Source organism: Staurois parvus, unplaced genomic scaffold (assembly GCF_062004578.1).
Source record: "Staurois parvus isolate SC_StPar_1 unplaced genomic scaffold, SC_StPar_1.0 ptg000163l, whole genome shotgun sequence".
Taxonomy (NCBI): domain Eukaryota; kingdom Metazoa; phylum Chordata; class Amphibia; order Anura; family Ranidae; genus Staurois; species Staurois parvus.
Window position 1 is genome coordinate 864,836 of NW_028317959.1, and position 14,304 is coordinate 879,139.

Genomic DNA, 14,304 nt, shown 5'->3' on the forward strand with positions numbered 1-14,304 from the left:
TCACTTATTTACAAACTTTTATAACAAAAACTAAGAAAAACTTTTTTTTTTTCAAAATTTTCAGTGGTTTTTGGTTTGTTTAAGAAAAAATATAAAACCCAGAGGTGATTAAATACCACCAAAATAAAGCTCTATCTGTCACAAAAAATTATAAAAATTTCATATGGGTACAGTGTTGCATGACCGCGCGATTGTCACTCAAAGAGCGACAGTGCTGAAAGCTGGAAATTGGCCTGGGCAGGAAGGGGGTATAAGTGCCCTGTAGGCTTGTGTTTAAAGGCTACAGCATCCTATAATGGTATGGTCATGTACAGTATAAGGGACACATCAAAGAAGTGATTCCAAACCCTGGACACCTTCCTGTTCAAAAGGGCAAAATTTTGACATCCTGCTGTAACAACATGCTCCAATCTCATAGAACAAGCAATTCAGCAGTCACTATAAGGGAATTGTCAAACTGTCCTCTGGAAGCATTTGAAAGACTTACACAGCTTTGCTTCTATTTCAAAGGCATTTCGCCAACTTTAAATAAGAAGGTATCAAAGCCCGGACAAAGGTTAACCTCATCTTTTTGTTCAGAAGAGACTGAAAAGGATTGATTGGCTTGAGAAGACTCTGAGACAAGTTTTAATGGCCCTGAAAGGAAAACTGAACATTGCCAGAATAGATGGCCCTTGCAGAAGGTAATTTCAGCAATTCCTTTCGAGTGTCTTAACCACATGCTTAATTAATTGTGACAACTTGGTCACCATATTATTCACTGTATGCTTGAACAAAGCAGGAATCATATAGTCATGAACATCCACATCTTCCTTGGAACAATCTGATGGGTTGATTTGCCTGAGACTTCTTGTTGGCAAATTATATTAACCCGGTCACAGGGTGAGTGGAAGCAACTCCTTTAGAATGTGCATGTTCAATGACTGTGAAATCCTTTTAGGTGTTGACAACTTTATCCCTGGCTGCTTGAACCATCAGAGTTAATACAGTTATACTCATCTGTATCTTTATTTTGGAAGAGTTGAAGAGGATTGTTTGCCGAGAAGGCTAGGAGACTGCTAAGAGACTGCTCCTTGATAGAATAGATAACCCTTTCACAGGGTGAGTGGAAACACGACTTCAGAGTGTATTCGCTTTATGTGACAACTAGAGATGAGCGAAGAAATGAAAAATTCGATTCGACTGATTCGGCGAATTCGTGGACAATATTCGATTCGAGTCGAATAAATTCGCTGTGAATTTAACTTAAAAAAGGGTGTTTCTAGGCTTCAGAGAGACTTAATATTAGTGCAGAACACTGTACCTTTAATTTAAATGACCTTGGAGTCTGCTGGGGAAGAGAAATAATACTGTCTGTCAGTATGACATGCAGATGAGTGCCGTCGATCTTAGAATCACTGCACACTTCACTCCTTTGGCCAGTCACGGGGCCAAAACCAGTGTTTGGAGCCACAGTGTGGCGGTGGAGGCAGCAGCAATGGGAGGCCATACAGCAACCTATGACAAAATGGAAACCAGCAGGAGCGTGAGGAGACCTGAAAGTGGCACATGGCAGAGTGGGAGCAATGGGAGGCGGTACAGGGACCCAGGTCACACTGTGGGCCCAGCAGCAGCGTGACCAGGCGGTACGGGGGCCCATGGCCGATATGGGGCTTGGTGGCACCTATGGAAGGCCTGTAATCTGCCAGCAACCTATGACAAAATGGACAACCGCAGGAGTGTGAGGAGATTTCAAAGTGGCACATGGCAGAGTGGAAGCAATGGGAGGCCGTACAGGGACCCAGGTCACACTGTGGGACCAGCATCAGCGTGAACAGGCGGTACGGGGGCCCATGGCCGATTTGACCTCATTCATCCCATAGTCCTGCCGACTCACGAATAGCGTGGCCTCCTCAAAGGGCCTGAGCAAGCGCAGGTGTCACACATGAGCTGACAATGGCTGACATCTAAGTTACACAGGGAGTACCTTTATCCGCTTTTAACATCAGGAAATCTGTGATGGCCTTTAGCTGTTCGTAAAGGCGGTCTAACATATGTAGGGTTGAATTACACCTTGTTGCAACGTCACAGCATGAGGAGTCGGTACGGGGGCCCATGGCAGATTACATGTCTGGCAGCAGCAATGGGAGGCCCGTAATCTGCCAGCACCCTATGTCAAAAAATTTAACACACCAGCAGTGTGAAGAGACCTGAAAGTGGCACATGGCAGCAGAGTGTGGCGATGGAGACAGCAGCAATGGGAGGCCGTACAGGGACCCATGACAGACTCTGGACTTGGCAGCAGCATGAGGAGGCGGTATATAGGGGCCCATGGCAGATTAGGGGCCTGGCAGCAGCTATGTGAGGCCCGTAATCTGCCTGCACCCTATGTCAAAAAATTAAACACACCAGCAGTGTGAAGAGACCTGAAAGTGGCACATGGCAGCAGAGTGTGGCGATGGAGACAGCAGCAATGGGAGGCCGTACAGGGACCCATGAGAGACTCTGGACTTGGCAGCAGCATGAGGAGGCGGTATATAGGGGCCCATGGCAGATTAGGGGCCTGGCAGCAGCTATGTGAGGCCCGTTATCTTGCAGCACCCTATGTCAAAAAATTGAACACACCAGCAGTGTGAAGAGACCTGAAAGTGGCACATGGCAGCAGAGTGTGGCGATGGAGACAGCAGCAATGGGAGGCCATACAGGGACCCATGACAGACTCTGGACTTGGCAGCAGCATGAGGAGGCGGTATATAGGGGCCCATGGCAGATTAGGGGCCTGGCAGCAGCTATGTGAGGCCCGTAATCTGCCTGCACCCTATGTCAAAAAATTTAACACACCAGCAGTGTGAAGAGACCTGAAAGTGGCACATGGCAGCAGAGTGTGGCGATGGAGACAGCAGCAATGGGAGGCCGTACAGGGACCCATGACAGACTCTAGACTTGGCAGCAGCATGAGGAGGCGGTATATAGGGGCCCATGGCAGATTAGGGGCCTGGCAGCAGCTATGTGAGGCCCGTAATCTGCCTGCACCCTATGTCAAAAAATTTAACACACCAGCAGTGTGAAGAGACCTGAAAGTGGCACATGGCAGCAGAGTGTGGCGATGGAGACAGCAGCAATGGGAGGCCTTACAGGGACCCATGACAGACTCTGGACTTGGCAGCAGCATGAGGAGGCGGTATATAGGGGCCCATGGCAGATTAGGGGCCTGGCAGCAGCTATGTGAGGCCCGTAATCTGCCTGCACCCTATGTCAAAAAATTTAACACACCAGCAGTGTGAAGAGACCTGAAAGTGGCACATGGCAGCAGAGTGTGGCGATGGAGACAGCAGCAATGGGAGGCCGTACAGGGACCCATGAGAGACTCTAGACTTGGCAGCAGCATGAGGAGGCGGTATATAGGGGCCCATGGCAGATTAGGGGCCTGGCAGCAGCTATGTGAGGCCCGTAATCTGCCTGCACCCTATGTCAAAAAATTTAACACACCAGCAGTGTGAAGAGACCTGAAAGTGGCACATGGCAGCAGAGTGTGGCGATGGAGACAGCAGCAATGGGAGGCCGTACAGGGACCCATGACAGACTCTAGACTTGGCAGCAGCATGAGGAGGCGGTATATAGGGGCCCATGGCAGATTAGGGGCCTGGCAGCAGCTATGTGAGGCCCGTAATCTGCCTGCACCCTATGTCAAAAAATTAAACACACCAGCAGTGTGAAGAGACCTGAAAGTGGCACATGGCAGCAGAGTGTGGCGATGGAGACAGCAGCAATGGGAGGCCTTACAGGGACCCATGACAGACTCTGGACTTGGCAGCAGCATGAGGAGGCGGTATATAGGGGCCCATGGCAGATTAGGGGCCTGGCAGCAGCTATGTGAGGCCCGTAATCTGCCTGCACCCTATGTCAAAAAATTTAACACACCAGCAGTGTGAAGAGACCTGAAAGTGGCACATGGCAGCAGAGTGTGGCGATGGAGACAGCAGCAATGGGAGGCCGTACAGGGACCCATGAGAGACTCTAGACTTGGCAGCAGCATGAGGAGGCGGTATATAGGGGCCCATGGCAGATTAGGGGCCTGGCAGCAGCTATGTGAGGCCCGTAATCTGCCTGCACCCTATGTCAAAAAATTTAACACACCAGCAGTGTGAAGAGACCTGAAAGTGGCACATGGCAGCAGAGTGTGGCGATGGAGACAGCAGCAATGGGAGGCCGTACAGGGACCCATGACAGACTCTAGACTTGGCAGCAGCATGAGGAGGCGGTATATAGGGGCCCATGGCAGATTAGGGGCCTGGCAGCAGCTATGTGAGGCCCGTAATCTGCCTGCACCCTATGTCAAAAAATTTAACACACCAGCAGTGTGAAGAGACCTGAAAGTGGCACATGGCAGCAGAGTGTGGCGATGGAGACAGCAGCAATGGGAGGCCGTACAGGGACCCATGACAGACTCTAGACTTGGCAGCAGCATGAGGAGGCGGTATATAGGGGCCCATGGCAGATTAGGGGCCTGGCAGCAGCTATGTGAGGCCCGTAATCTGCCTGCACCCTATGTCAAAAAATTTAACACACCAGCAGTGTGAAGAGACCTGAAAGTGGCACATGGCAGCAGAGTGTGGCGATGGAGACAGCAGCAATGGGAGGCCGTACAGGGACCCATGACAGACTCTGGACTTGGCAGCAGCATGAGGAGGCGGTATATAGGGGCCCATGGCAGATTAGGGGCCTGGCAGCAGCTATGTGAGGCCCGTAATCTGCCTGCACCCTATGTCAAAAAATTAAACACACCAGCAGTGTGAAGAGACCTGAAAGTGGCACATGGCAGCAGAGTGTGGCGATGGAGACAGCAGCAATGGGAGGCCGTACAGGGACCCATGAGAGACTCTGGACTTGGCAGCAGCATGAGGAGGCGGTATATAGGGGCCCATGGCAGATTAGGGGCCTGGCAGCAGCTATGTGAGGCCCGTTATCTTGCAGCACCCTATGTCAAAAAATTAAACACACCAGCAGTGTGAAGAGACCTGAAAGTGGCACATGGCAGCAGAGTGTGGCGATGGAGACAGCAGCAATGGGAGGCCATACAGGGACCCATGACAGACTCTGGACTTGGCAGCAGCATGAGGAGGCGGTATATAGGGGCCCATGGCAGATTAGGGGCCTGGCAGCAGCTATGTGAGGCCCGTAATCTGCCTGCACCCTATGTCAAAAAATTTAACACACCAGCAGTGTGAAGAGACCTGAAAGTGGCACATGGCAGCAGAGTGTGGCGATGGAGACAGCAGCAATGGGAGGCCGTACAGGGACCCATGAGAGACTCTAGACTTGGCAGCAGCATGAGGAGGCGGTATATAGGGGCCCATGGCAGATTAGGGGCCTGGCAGCAGCTATGTGAGGCCCGTAATCTGCCTGCACCCTATGTCAAAAAATTTAACACACCAGCAGTGTGAAGAGACCTGAAAGTGGCACATGGCAGCAGAGTGTGGCGATGGAGACAGCAGCAATGGGAGGCCGTACAGGGACCCATGACAGACTCTGGACTTGGCAGCAGCATGAGGAGGCGGTATATAGGGGCCCATGGCAGATTAGGGGCCTGGCAGCAGCTATGTGAGGCCCGTAATCTGCCTGCACCCTATGTCAAAAAATTTAACACACCAGCAGTGTGAAGAGACCTGAAAGTGGCACATGGCAGCAGAGTGTGGCGATGGAGACAGCAGCAATGGGAGGCCGTACAGGGACCCATGACAGACTCTGGACTTGGCAGCAGCATGAGGAGGCGGTATATAGGGGCCCATGGCAGATTAGGGGCCTGGCAGCAGCTATGTGAGGCCCGTAATCTGCCTGCACCCTATGTCAAAAAATTAAACACACCAGCAGTGTGAAGAGACCTGAAAGTGGCACATGGCAGCAGAGTGTGGCGATGGAGACAGCAGCAATGGGAGGCCGTACAGGGACCCATGAGAGACTCTGGACTTGGCAGCAGCATGAGGAGGCGGTATATAGGGGCCCATGGCAGATTAGGGGCCTGGCAGCAGCTATGTGAGGCCCGTTATCTTGCAGCACCCTATGTCAAAAAATTAAACACACCAGCAGTGTGAAGAGACCTGAAAGTGGCACATGGCAGCAGAGTGTGGCGATGGAGACAGCAGCAATGGGAGGCCATACAGGGACCCATGACAGACTCTGGACTTGGCAGCAGCATGAGGAGGCGGTATATAGGGGCCCATGGCAGATTAGGGGCCTGGCAGCAGCTATGTGAGGCCCGTAATCTGCCTGCACCCTATGTCAAAAAATTTAACACACCAGCAGTGTGAAGAGACCTGAAAGTGGCACATGGCAGCAGAGTGTGGCGATGGAGACAGCAGCAATGGGAGGCCGTACAGGGACCCATGACAGACTCTGGACTTGGCAGCAGCATGAGGAGGCGGTATATAGGGGCCCATGGCAGATTAGGGGCCTGGCAGCAGCTATGTGAGGCCCGTAATCTGCCTGCACCCTATGTCAAAAAATTTAACACACCAGCAGTGTGAAGAGACCTGAAAGTGGCACATGGCAGCAGAGTGTGGCGATGGAGACAGCAGCAATGGGAGGCCGTACAGGGACCCATGACAGACTCTAGACTTGGCAGCAGCATGAGGAGGCGGTATATAGGGGCCCATGGCAGATTAGGGGCCTGGCAGCAGCTATGTGAGGCCCGTAATCTGCCTGCACCCTATGTCAAAAAATTAAACACACCAGCAGTGTGAAGAGACCTGAAAGTGGCACATGGCAGCAGAGTGTGGCGATGGAGACAGCAGCAATGGGAGGCCTTACAGGGACCCATGACAGACTCTGGACTTGGCAGCAGCATGAGGAGGCGGTATATAGGGGCCCATGGCAGATTAGGGGCCTGGCAGCAGCTATGTGAGGCCCGTAATCTGCCTGCACCCTATGTCAAAAAATTTAACACACCAGCAGTGTGAAGAGACCTGAAAGTGGCACATGGCAGCAGAGTGTGGCGATGGAGACAGCAGCAATGGGAGGCCGTACAGGGACCCATGACAGACTCTGGACTTGGCAGCAGCATGAGGAGGCGGTATATAGGGGCCCATGGCAGATTAGGGGCCTGGCAGCAGCTATGTGAGGCCCGTAATCTGCCTGCACCCTATGTCAAAAAATTTAACACACCAGCAGTGTGAAGAGACCTGAAAGTGGCACATGGCAGCAGAGTGTGGCGATGGAGACAGCAGCAATGGGAGGCCGTACAGGGACCCATGACAGACTCTGGACTTGGCAGCAGCATGAGGAGGCGGTATATAGGGGCCCATGGCAGATTAGGGGCCTGGCAGCAGCTATGTGAGGCCCGTAATCTGCCTGCACCCTATGTCAAAAAATTAAACACACCAGCAGTGTGAAGAGACCTGAAAGTGGCACATGGCAGCAGAGTGTGGCGATGGAGACAGCAGCAATGGGAGGCCGTACAGGGACCCATGAGAGACTCTGGACTTGGCAGCAGCATGAGGAGGCGGTATATAGGGGCCCATGGCAGATTAGGGGCCTGGCAGCAGCTATGTGAGGCCCGTTATCTTGCAGCACCCTATGTCAAAAAATTAAACACACCAGCAGTGTGAAGAGACCTGAAAGTGGCACATGGCAGCAGAGTGTGGCGATGGAGACAGCAGCAATGGGAGGCCATACAGGGACCCATGACAGACTCTGGACTTGGCAGCAGCATGAGGAGGCGGTATATAGGGGCCCATGGCAGATTAGGGGCCTGGCAGCAGCTATGTGAGGCCCGTAATCTGCCTGCACCCTATGTCAAAAAATTTAACACACCAGCAGTGTGAAGAGACCTGAAAGTGGCACATGGCAGCAGAGTGTGGCGATGGAGACAGCAGCAATGGGAGGCCGTACAGGGACCCATGACAGACTCTAGACTTGGCAGCAGCATGAGGAGGCGGTATATAGGGGCCCATGGCAGATTAGGGGCCTGGCAGCAGCTATGTGAGGCCCGTAATCTGCCTGCACCCTATGTCAAAAAATTTAACACACCAGCAGTGTGAAGAGACCTGAAAGTGGCACATGGCAGCAGAGTGTGGCGATGGAGACAGCAGCAATGGGAGGCCGTACAGGGACCCATGACAGACTCTAGACTTGGCAGCAGCATGAGGAGGCGGTATATAGGGGCCCATGGCAGATTAGGGGCCTGGCAGCAGCTATGTGAGGCCCGTAATCTGCCTGCACCCTATGTCAAAAAATTAAACACACCAGCAGTGTGAAGAGACCTGAAAGTGGCACATGGCAGCAGAGTGTGGCGATGGAGACAGCAGCAATGGGAGGCCTTACAGGGACCCATGACAGACTCTGGACTTGGCAGCAGCATGAGGAGGCGGTATATAGGGGCCCATGGCAGATTAGGGGCCTGGCAGCAGCTATGTGAGGCCCGTAATCTGCCTGCACCCTATGTCAAAAAATTTAACACACCAGCAGTGTGAAGAGACCTGAAAGTGGCACATGGCAGCAGAGTGTGGCGATGTAGACAGCAGCAATGGGAGGCCGTACAGGGACCCATGACAGACTCTGGACTTGGCAGCAGCATGAGGAGGCGGTATATAGGGGCCCATGGCAGATTAGGGGCCTGGCAGCAGCTATGTGAGGCCCGTAATCTGCCTGCACCCTATGTCAAAAAATTTAACACACCAGCAGTGTGAAGAGACCTGAAAGTGGCACATGGCAGCAGAGTGTGGCGATGGAGACAGCAGCAATGGGAGGCCGTACAGGGACCCATGACAGACTCTAGACTTGGCAGCAGCATGAGGAGGCGGTATATAGGGGCCCATGGCAGATTAGGGGCCTGGCAGCAGCTATGTGAGGCCCGTAATCTGCCTGCACCCTATGTCAAAAAATTAAACACACCAGCAGTGTGAAGAGACCTGAAAGTGGCACATGGCAGCAGAGTGTGGCGATGGAGACAGCAGCAATGGGAGGCCTTACAGGGACCCATGACAGACTCTGGACTTGGCAGCAGCATGAGGAGGCGGTATATAGGGGCCCATGGCAGATTAGGGGCCTGGCAGCAGCTATGTGAGGCCCGTAATCTGCCTGCACCCTATGTCAAAAAATTTAACACACCAGCAGTGTGAAGAGACCTGAAAGTGGCACATGGCAGCAGAGTGTGGCGATGGAGACAGCAGCAATGGGAGGCCGTACAGGGACCCATGAGAGACTCTAGACTTGGCAGCAGCATGAGGAGGCGGTATATAGGGGCCCATGGCAGATTAGGGGCCTGGCAGCAGCTATGTGAGGCCCGTAATCTGCCTGCACCCTATGTCAAAAAATTTAACACACCAGCAGTGTGAAGAGACCTGAAAGTGGCACATGGCAGCAGAGTGTGGCGATGGAGACAGCAGCAATGGGAGGCCGTACAGGGACCCATGACAGACTCTAGACTTGGCAGCAGCATGAGGAGGCGGTATATAGGGGCCCATGGCAGATTAGGGGCCTGGCAGCAGCTATGTGAGGCCCGTAATCTGCCTGCACCCTATGTCAAAAAATTAAACACACCAGCAGTGTGAAGAGACCTGAAAGTGGCACATGGCAGCAGAGTGTGGCGATGGAGACAGCAGCAATGGGAGGCCTTACAGGGACCCATGACAGACTCTGGACTTGGCAGCAGCATGAGGAGGCGGTATATAGGGGCCCATGGCAGATTAGGGGCCTGGCAGCAGCTATGTGAGGCCCGTAATCTGCCTGCACCCTATGTCAAAAAATTTAACACACCAGCAGTGTGAAGAGACCTGAAAGTGGCACATGGCAGCAGAGTGTGGCGATGGAGACAGCAGCAATGGGAGGCCGTACAGGGACCCATGAGAGACTCTAGACTTGGCAGCAGCATGAGGAGGCGGTATATAGGGGCCCATGGCAGATTAGGGGCCTGGCAGCAGCTATGTGAGGCCCGTAATCTGCCTGCACCCTATGTCAAAAAATTTAACACACCAGCAGTGTGAAGAGACCTGAAAGTGGCACATGGCAGCAGAGTGTGGCGATGGAGACAGCAGCAATGGGAGGCCGTACAGGGACCCATGACAGACTCTAGACTTGGCAGCAGCATGAGGAGGCGGTATATAGGGGCCCATGGCAGATTAGGGGCCTGGCAGCAGCTATGTGAGGCCCGTAATCTGCCTGCACCCTATGTCAAAAAATTAAACACACCAGCAGTGTGAAGAGACCTGAAAGTGGCACATGGCAGCAGAGTGTGGCGATGGAGACAGCAGCAATGGGAGGCCTTACAGGGACCCATGACAGACTCTGGACTTGGCAGCAGCATGAGGAGGCGGTATATAGGGGCCCATGGCAGATTAGGGGCCTGGCAGCAGCTATGTGAGGCCCGTAATCTGCCTGCACCCTATGTCAAAAAATTTAACACACCAGCAGTGTGAAGAGACCTGAAAGTGGCACATGGCAGCAGAGTGTGGCGATGGAGACAGCAGCAATGGGAGGCCATACAGGGACCCATGACAGACTCTGGACTTGGCAGCAGCATGAGGAGGCGGTATATAGGGGCCCATGGCAGATTAGGGGCCTGGCAGCAGCTATAGGAGGCCCGTAATCTGCCAGCACCCTATGTCAAAAAATTAAACACACCAGCAGTGTGTGAGGAGACCTCAAAGTGGCACATGTTTGAGGCATGATTCATGGCGGATTTAGTCAGTTGTGTCAGGAACTGGTGGTTTGAAATCCAGACTAATCCACGCCTGATTCATTTTCACAAACGTGAGTCTCTCCACACTTTGGGTGGACAGTCGTGTCCTCCGCGGAGTTACAATACCTCCTGCCGCACTAAACACGCGCTCCGATGCCACGCTACTGGCCGGGCATGACAGCCTTTCAAGGGCAAATTCAGCTAGTTGGGGCCAAAGGTCAAGTTTCGTTGCCCAGTAGTCAAGGGGATTGTCTACCTCGGTTGGCAGGGTGCTGTCCAAGTAGGCCCAAGCCTGTTGTTTGAGCTCCTGCTCCAGGTCCACCTGATGCTGCTGCTGCTGCTGCGGCTGGTTAGTAGTTTCCTCACTGCGCTGGTGAAGAAAGCTACTCATCATCGACTGCAGACTGAGGCAGCCACTGCTGGTGGAGCTGCCACTGCTCCTACCACCCCACCCCTCCCCTGCTGCCATGCCAGCGGAACGCGAGCGCACAGGGCCCACAGTGTCTGAGGATGGACGTTGGCGCACAAAGGCAGAGACCAACTGACTACATAGGTGGTTTTTATAGTACGTAATTTTGGCCTCCCTCTCAGCAGGTGTGAAAAAGGCCACCATTTTGGACCGGTAGCGAGGGTCCAACAAGGTGGACAGCCAAAAGTCATCCCTCTGTCTGATGGTTATTATTCGGCTGTCGCTACGCAAGCAACCGAGCATGCTATGGGCCATTTGTGCCAAGGAATGCGAGGGACTCCCTGCCTCCATCTCCACAGCATACTGCCACGGTGCGTCTGGGTCCTCTGTCTCCTCCTCCTCCTCCTCTACCAGATGCTCCTGCTCCTCCACTCCTGTCCGCTGAGTGGAAAAACCACCCATTTCACTCAATAATTCCTGAGCACAAATGTCCTCCTCTACCTCCTCCTCTTCTTCCTGTCCTGCCCCCACAGGGGTCATGTGGCGTTGAGATCTGTGCGCCACGTCTACCGCACCCTGACCAGCCATTGTTAACAGCATTTGTTCCAGGACGTGCAACAGAGGAATGACGTCGTTCATCCCATAGTCCTGCCGACTCACGAATAGCGTGGCCTCCTCAAAGGGCCTGAGCAAGCGGCAGGTGTCACGCATGAGCTGCCAATGGCTGACATCTAAGTTACACAGGGGAGTACCTTTATCCGCTTGTAACATCAGGAAATCGGTGATGGCCTTTCGCTGCTCGTAAAGGCGGTCTAACATGTGTAGGGTTGAATTCCACCTTGTTGCAACGTCGCAGATCAGGCGATGCTGTGGAATTCCGTTCTGCCGCTGCAGCTCAATGAGGGTGTTCTTTGCGGTGTAGGAATGGCTGAAATGCATGCACAGTTTACGTGACATTTTAAGGATGTCTTGCAGTGGGATGGTGGATTTTAGGAACCGCTTGACAACCAGATTGAACACGTGAGCCATGCATGGCGCATGGCACAACCTTCCTTGACGCAGAGCAGACACCATGTTCTTTCCGTTGTCAGTCAACATGGTTCCGATTTTTAGTTTGCGCGGAGACAGCCATCTGTCGATTTCTCTGTTCATTACACTCAGCAGTTCCTCCCCTGTGTGACTACGTTCGCCAAGGCATACCAGGTGCAGCACAGCGTGACACCGTTGCGCCCTGCACATGTGATATGCCGGTCGGGTAATGGGACTTGGCACGGGGGTGGCGGCTGAGGACACGGCGGAAAAAGAGGTGGTAGAGGCGGACATGCTTGCTGGACCAAGGACGTGCAAACGTGGAGGCAAAAGCGTCGTGACCTGTCCAAGTTGCTGGTGCGGCTGTGCCGGCACCACGTTCACCCAGTGGGCCGTAAATGACATGTACTGTCCCTGACCGTAGTTACAGCTCCACACGTCGGCGCTGCCGTGCACTTTGGCAGAGACCGACATGCTCAAAGACTGGCCCACCATCTCTTCTACATGTGAATGCAGGGCTGGCACTGCCTTTTGGGCAAAGAAATGACGGCTTGGCACTCTCCACCGCGGCGCGGCACAAGCCATCATTTCTCGGAAAGGTGCTGAGTCCACCAGTTGGAAAGGGAGGGACTGCAGCACCAGCAACTTGGACAGGAGGACGTTCAGCTTTTGCACCGTCGGGTGCGTGCTCGCAAACTGTTGTCTCTTGGATACGGATTCCAAGAAAGACTGTTGACGGAATCCGAGAAGAGGAGTAGCAGGAGAAGGAGCATCTGAACGAGCGGAAGATGCCAATGAGCGACAACTCCCCTCAGCAGAGGTGTTGGAGCCTTGACTGGCTGATAGAGGGCGATTGACGACGTCGGGTGACGGAGCAAGTAACGGAGCGGGTGATGGAGCGGGGGCTGGGGCAGGCAGAACCGCCGTATGTTTATCACGGTTTTCCCAGGCCACCGAATGGTGACGCTGCATATGCTGACGCAACGCTGTAGTCCCAACATGGGCCCCCTGGCCACGCTTGCATTTCTGGCCACATAGTCGACATACGGCTACGTTTACTTCCTCGGGCGGCTTGAGGAAAAATTGCCACACCACCGAGTAGGAAACTTTGCCCCCGCTACTCTTCACTGGCTGACTGCTACTTCCTCCGTGCGCAACGGCACCACTACTGGCCGTGGTGGTAGGCTGCAGTGGAGCTGGTGCTCTACTCCGTGGACGTTTGGCTCCACTGACACTGATGCGACCCTGCTGCTGTCTCCTGGGCAACCCACCGACTGTTTTGCTCGCTGCCAAGCTGCCACCCTCTTCTCCTGATGATGCGGAAGAAATTGCCTGATGACGACGAGGCTGCCAAGTGCGATCAACCTCCTCATCATCAAGTAGGGTCTCCGCCTCACTACTAGCCCCCTCGGCTGCGTCTGGGTCAGGAGACAGACCTGTCTCTAGACCGGCTACCGAGCCACTCTCCTCGCCAGTACTTGTTCGCTTGGCTGCTGAAAAGGCCGATGTCTCCCCCCGTTCCTGACCGCCCTCTGTTAGCTCTTCCTCACTGTACAGTGGGGCTGAGCCCACAGCATGCGATACTTCGCTTGGTGAGGGAACAGCAAAGGACAGGGGCAGGTAGAGGACACGTGATTTCAGTGGGCTTGGTCCCGGGCCATGCCAACTAACGGTTGTGTCTGACGTACCCACCGACCGTTGGCTGTAGGTGTCAGAGGTGACCTGGGAAGAGGAAGACGACCGAGCCAACCAATCAATGACGGCAGGGTTGTCGGTGGAGACACGACCGCTGGATGACACCGGGAGCACTGGCCTCTGGCTGCGAATACTGCTGCCTCGACCCCTTCCTCTGCTGCCACGTCTGCTCGCTCCTAAAACATTGCCTCCTCTGCCACTCCTCTGCATGTTGTCTGACATACTATTTAATTCAACGATTAGGTGTCCCTGAGTAACAATTCTCTGGCACTCAGTAACAATTCTGTCTGTCCCTGAGTATGAATTCTGTGGCCCTGAGTAACAATTATGTGTCTGTGCGAGTAACAATTCTGTGTCTGTGCGAGTAACAATTCTGTGTCTGTGCAAGTAACAATTTTGTGTCTGTGCGAGTAACAATTCTCTGGCACTCAGTAACAATTCTGTCTGTCCCTGAGTAACAATTCTCTGGCACTCAGTAACAATTCTGTCTGTCCCTGAGTATGAATTCTGTGGCCCT

The 14,304-nt window shown here is 53.5% G+C and overlaps 1 protein-coding gene across 1 annotated transcript in view; it reads left to right on the plus strand.

Moving 5' to 3' along the window:
• The first annotated feature begins 594 nt into the window (after window positions 1–594).
• The window catches only part of LOC149462983 (phospholipase A2 inhibitor gamma subunit A2-like), a 36,014-nt gene continuing 22,304 nt past the window's right edge, over window positions 595–14,304 (plus strand). Inside the window, exon 1 of the mRNA XM_089676089.1 lies at window positions 595–683. Within this exon, the coding sequence (XP_089532215.1) occupies window positions 668–683 (16 nt within the window). The 5' untranslated portion in view covers window positions 595–667. The remainder of the gene's footprint in view (window positions 684–14,304) is intronic.